Genomic DNA, 6,000 nt, shown 5'->3' with positions numbered 1-6,000 from the left:
TGATGGTTTTTGCCACTGCACTTTGGTACACTTTCAAAGTTTTCCCAATTTTTCGGACTGACTGACCTGCATTTCTTAAAGTGATGATGGCCACTCGTCTTTCTTTACTTAGCTAGTATTTTCTTGCCATAATGCAAATTCTAACAGTCTATTCAGTAGGACTATCAGCTGTGTATCCACCAGACTTCTGCACAACACAACTGATGGTCCCAACCCCATTTATAAGGCAAGAAATCCCACTTAATAAACCTGACAGGGCACACCTGTGAAGTGAGAACCATTTCCGGTGACTACCTCTTGAAGCTCACCAAGAGAATGCCAAGAGTGGGCAAAGCAGTAATAAAAGCAAAAGGTGACTACTTTGAAGAACCTAGAATATAAGACATATTTTAGGTTGTTTCACACTTTTTGTTAAGTATTTCATTCCACATGTGCTAATTCATAGTTTTGATGCCTTCAATGTGAATCTACAGTTTTCAGAGTAATGAAAATAAAGAAAACTCTTTGAATGAGAATAAGGAGGTGTGTCCAAACGTTTGGTCTGTACTGTATATAGTAGGGGAGTGAATGTGACTGGCTTGCCTACAGCATCTGATCAAAGAGATTAACAAGCAGCCCAGCAGAGATTAACTCTTTCTAACCTGTCTAAAGCTGGGTTCACACTAAACGACAGCGACAACGACGTCGCTGTTACGTCACCATTTTCTGTGACGTACCGTGTTTCCCCGAAAGTAAGACAGTGTCTTACATTCTTTTTACCCCCAAAAGTGCCACTATGTCTTACTTTCGGGGTATGTCTTATATTGGAAAAAATCCCACAGCAATCGCAGCAAGTCTCCATGCAATGTACCGTATGGGGACTTGCCGCGATTGCGCCTTAAGTGTACCGCAAGTTAAGGAAACTTAACCACCAGCGGCTGCACATGAGGGCACTGAGGCTGCGTGATTTTGTATGTTGTCCATGGTCCTGATGGACCACGGACAACATTACTGCAACATTTCAACATTTCTCGGTAGCCGAGCGTTCAGCTGAGCACCCGACCGCCGGCATGTGTCAGCTCTCAGCTGAACGCTCAGCCGCCGGCATGTCAGTGCGTTCAGCTGAGCGCCAGACCGCCGGCATGTGTCAGCTCTCAGCTGAGCGCTAAGCCGCCGGCATGTCAGGGCGCTCAGCTGAGCGCCCGACCGCCGGCATGTGTCAGCTCTCAGCTGAGCGCTTTGCCGCCGGCATGTCAGGGCGCTCAGCTGAGCGCTTTGCCGCCGGCATGTCAGGGCTCTCAGCTGAGAGCTGTCACATGCCGGCGGCATGTCAGGGTGCTCAGCTGAGCGCTCGGCCGCCGGCATGTTAGGGCGCTCAGCTGAGCGCTTTGCCGCCGGCATGTCAGGGCTCTCAGCTGAGAGCTGTCACATGCCGGCGGCATGTCAGGGCACTCAGCTGAGCGCTCGGCCGCCGGCAAGTCAGGGCGCTCAGCTGAGCGCTTTGCTGCCGGCATGTCAGGGCTCTCAGCTGAGCGCTTTGCCGCCGGCATGTCAGGGCTCTCAGCTGAGAGCTGTCACATGCCGGCGGCATATCAGGGCGCTCAGCTGAGCGCTCGGCCGTCGGCAAGTCAGGGCGCTCAGCTGAGCGCTTTGCCGCCGGCATGACAGGGCTCTCAGCTGAGAGCTGTCACATGCCGCCGGCATGTCAGGGCTCTCAGCTGAGCGCTCGGCCGCCGGCATGTTAGGGCGCTCAGCTGAGCGCTTTGCCGCCGGCAAGTCAGGGCGCTCAGCTGAGAGCTGTCACATGCCGGCGGCATGTCAGGGCTCTCAGCTGAGCGCTCGGCCGCTATAACTGTACTGTAAAGAAGAAAATAAATAAATAAATAAAATTTTTACTACGTCTTACTTTCGGGGTACGTCTTACATTAGCCGACCCCCCCAAAACCCCCACTACGTCTTACTATCGAGGGTGTCTTACTATCGGGGAAACACGGTAGCAGCGACCTTGTAAGTCGCTGTTATGATCGCTGCTTAGCTGTCAAACACAGCAGCCGAAGCAGCAATCATAACGACAGTGCTGCAACATGTGCAGAGAGCAGGGAGCCGCGCACACTGAGCGCTGGCTCCCTGCTCTTCTAGCTATAGTACACATTGGGTTAATTACACGATGTGTACTGCAGCTACATGTGCAGAGAGCAGGGAGCCGGCACTGGCAGCAAGAGCGGCGGAGGCTGGTAACGAAGGTAAATATCGGGTAACCACCTTGGTTACCCGATGTTTACCTTGGTTACAGCTTACCGCAGCTGCCAGATGCCGGCTCCTGCTCCCTGCTCGCTTCATTTCGTCGCTCTCTCGCTGTCACACACAGCGAAGTGTGCGTCACAGCGGGAGAGCGACGACCAAAAAATTAAGCTGGACATTCAGCAACGAGCGGCGACCTCACAGCAGGGGCCAGGTCGTTGCTGGATGTCACACACAGCGACAGCGACGGGACGTCGCTGCAACGTCACAGAAAATGGTGACGTAGCAGCGACGTCGTTGTCGTTGTCGCTGTGTGTGACACCACCTTTAGTCTATGGGTTGACGCCCGCCATCTCCATGCCTGATCACAGACATCAGAGAAGTTAACGGGCAGAGTGTCAGAATCTGTAGCTTCCACAGATCCTGACGCAGCCATGACACTTGGCGATGCCTGTAAAAAACTCATTGTGACAAGAGCAGGACAAAGACACAATGCAAATTTGATGCTCAAAATACAACTTTGGTCTTCCTAAATGGATTACTAAACCTTCTGATTGGTTCTAGCACAATTTTGCAATCATGTATCAATTGTATTTTTGCCAAATATCCTAAAATGTTTGGGAGATTTCCGAAAAAAGGGAGACCTCCTAAAATAGCAGAAGTGTTTGCACAAACTTCCGAGTACCGCAGAAGCCACCCTGAACCTTACGGAAATCCATACTCCTAATGCTGACTAATTACATGAGATGTCTGTCAGCCGAGCGTATGTTTTGTAGATCGTTATCCCTCCTGGGATGATATACAGTATATGAATATGAAGCTTCTGAAAACAAAAGGATAGGCCATTAAAATTTCAACAGTCTGACCCTTCTTGACATAATCTCTTTGGGAACGTTTAGTGGCACCCATACATATCTAATAGTTGCCGAAATCGATGGGTTTAGCCAACTATCTTCCAATGTGTATGGGGGTCTTTACCATAGTGCCAGAATGTTTTGTCCAGAAGTTCAAATGCACATTCAGTGGTTGGAATGGGGACATTAAAAGGGAAAGTCATGTTAAAGGTTATCGATGTGCTCACCAAATTACCTTGTCTTCTTAAGGGGAATTTGTTTTTAAAAAAAATTGGCAAATGTAGTCTAGAATTGGCTTTATTTGCACCATTCTCTTGTTTACAATTTTGTACAAACCTAGTTAAAGTTTGATTAGAAGATTTCAGCAACTTGCTTTTGTTTTCTTTACGCCAGATTCTCTTTGTGAGGAAATGCGCCCAATCTTCTCTGCCATACCTAGCTGTCGGCAGAGGAGCACGCTAAGCTGAAACAGAGCTGTAGCATCTGGGACGTTACACAGCCATTACGTCAGCGGTTGAAGAAGACGCCAAGAATTCCCAGGATGATGACCAGCAGAATGTTACACTTCGTCGACTGGACCCCACATGTGTGGCATTCTGCTGTAAGAAAAAAAAAATCACAAAAACATCCGCTAAGTAAGTGGCCAAGAGTATTGCCCAGTTCGGGGAAGTACAATTTTTGTGCATGGAAACATCTCTTAATGGTTTTCTTGGGAATCACATTTTTGCTGCCCATTTACCGTGTCTAATTTTGCACCCTTCCCGATCCACTTACCGCTCACTTGTAGTTTGAAGGTTCTATGGATAGTCGGCCCATTAGTGTATATTTCAGCTTCGTAAATCCCATTGTCGTCTTCAGTCAGATTACTCAACCTTAAAGAAAAACTGGGCTGTTGGGAAGCCACCCGGTTGAGAAACCTGCTGTTGATGACTTTAAATTGTTCTGGCTTGTCAATGGCCAACATTTTCTTGTTGTGGTTCCAAAATATACTGGTTATGTCAGTATTCTTTGATATGTTGACGTGGAACAAGATGGAGCCACCAAATTTTGCTGACAGTGTAGGTCTGTCTAGGAAGACACCTGAAAACCAAATTTAGAAAGAGAGAGATTTTGATTTTCAGACAAATACTAAAATATATTAAGAACATTTAAAGATGGGTTCACATCAGGGGTTTTTTTGTGAATCAAATTTTATTCATTTGAAAAAGGCATCTCCAAATCATGAAACATTTATGTACATCTATAAACAATTACCAAGGAGAGAAACAGTACTCCCCTAGAATTTCAACAGATATTAGACAACTTCCACATAAACAGTACTAAATTTGCAGAGCTTTATACAATAACCAGATTATTAGACAAAGAAAAAACAAAAAAAAGAGAAGGGGAAGAAAAGAAGAACAGAAGGGAAAGTGTAGATAGAGAGGTAAAGGGAGAAGAAAAAAAGGGAAAGAAGTAGAGTCTCGTCCGGATGACCACCCCAATCCAAGACAACACAAGACATTCTGAAAAAGAGTTCTACTGACAAGAGGAGAGTCAAGCTATCCGACCTCTGAGTTCAGCCATTCAACCATGTCCGGGGAGGGTTCACATCAGGTTTGTCTGCAAGCTTTATCTGAATCTCTGAAAAACAAGAAATAGAAATGACCCTGTTGGTGCCACTGAATCCAGTTAGGCAACTGGAGTCCAAGACCTGAAATTTTAGACTCTATTCAAGTGTCCATCTGTTCATCCAGATATTTTAGTGTGGCGCCCTGGCCTAGCCAGGTCGTCACAGATAACACACAAACACCCCCACCCCCATTAGACAGGGACACCAGCCAAACACAAAACCCTTGTTGCCTCCCTCCAGTGTCTGATGTCCACACCAGGTGGGGCGGAGCCAAGCGGTTGGCCCCACCCACCGAGGAGTTCACAGGCCTGGAGGCGGGAAAAGTTTCAGTTTAGTCCAGGAGGTGGAAGTGTGAGGAGTAAACACTTGGGTGTCTGGGTTTGTGGCCCAGGTACTGACAGCAACTAACAACCAAAGACCTGATAGAAGGCAACCGCCCACACCGTGAGGGTATACAGCTACCGCCTAAGGCTAGAGACCCAAGGGCCAGCGCCTGCGGGCAAACGGGCTCCTCCGGCATCCATACACCGGGGAACGGACTACCGTTGGGGATCCATAGTAGTCAAACGAGAACATCAAAGTGCAGGGAAAGACAGCCGCCATCACCTGTCTGGGGAGAGACACTGCAGCCAGCTGCGGGACCCGTCCATCCAGCCGTTTGGTTTACCGAGGACTTTGTGCATCTCTTACTGAGTGAGTACACCCGTGCCATCCGGCACCGCGCCGCGCTGTCCCTGCAACCCTGCACCTCACCAACCCAGCCTCCCCGTCACATCACCGGGCCCCGGGACCACCGACCCCTACCCACGTAGGGGGAAAACAACATCCCAGCTGCTCCCTACCATCGCTCCCGGGATCCCTGTTACCAGCAGCGGTGGTGCCCATCTTCACCAGGACCCGTGGGTGGCATCATGGACTAAATCCCCCAAACCAACCACCCCTTTCACTCACGGGCAAGGAGAGCCGCTCGAGTCCCCGGATCCGTCCCACCGCTCGAGCCACCGAGCAACCACAGCAGCGCCAGACCCGAGCGTTAGCGAGAGCGCAGCAGCAGCGGCATCCTCCCCGCCCGCGACATTAGCGCCTTAGACTATGGTCTTGTGTTCAGCTGAAAAAGATGAGACTTTGAAGTAGCTCCGACTGGATCACTTCTGAAGTTTGTTTTTCAGTTATTCAGAAAGAATCTCCTAACAGAGTCATGAAGGTGGGCTGGCAAAGATGATGTGAATGCGGCCTAAGAGTAGGGTGACAAAAAAGTGTATTATTGGAGCGGAGGATCCTTAGGTTGAGAATCTAGTCATTTAAGCGCTAGAC

At 49.0% G+C, this 6,000-nt stretch overlaps 1 protein-coding gene across 7 annotated transcripts in view; it reads right to left on the bottom strand.

Moving 5' to 3' along the window:
- Positions 1-2,503: 2,503 nt before the first annotated feature.
- The window catches only part of LOC142257710 (T-lymphocyte surface antigen Ly-9-like), a 93,194-nt gene continuing 89,697 nt past the window's right edge, over positions 2,504-6,000 (bottom strand). For 4 of the 7 annotated variants that reach the window (XM_075329846.1, XM_075329845.1, XM_075329844.1 and 1 more), the window contains 2 exons: positions 3,849-4,154; positions 2,504-3,673 (listed from right to left, as the gene is read on the bottom strand). In XM_075329846.1, the coding sequence (XP_075185961.1) occupies positions 3,582-3,673; positions 3,849-4,154 (398 nt within the window). In that variant the 3' untranslated portion in view covers positions 2,504-3,581. Of the gene's footprint in view, positions 3,674-3,848; positions 4,155-4,624; positions 4,698-6,000 lie in introns of all 7 variants that reach the window. The other 3 variants (XM_075329849.1, XM_075329850.1, XM_075329848.1) reach the window with 2 other exon arrangements.

The sequence above is a fragment of the Anomaloglossus baeobatrachus genome, chromosome 12, assembly GCF_048569485.1.
Source record: "Anomaloglossus baeobatrachus isolate aAnoBae1 chromosome 12, aAnoBae1.hap1, whole genome shotgun sequence".
NCBI classification, from domain to species: Eukaryota; Metazoa; Chordata; class Amphibia; order Anura; family Aromobatidae; genus Anomaloglossus; species Anomaloglossus baeobatrachus.
The sequence above is the reverse complement of the archived record's forward strand: the minus strand, read 5'-3'. Positions and strand labels throughout refer to the sequence as shown.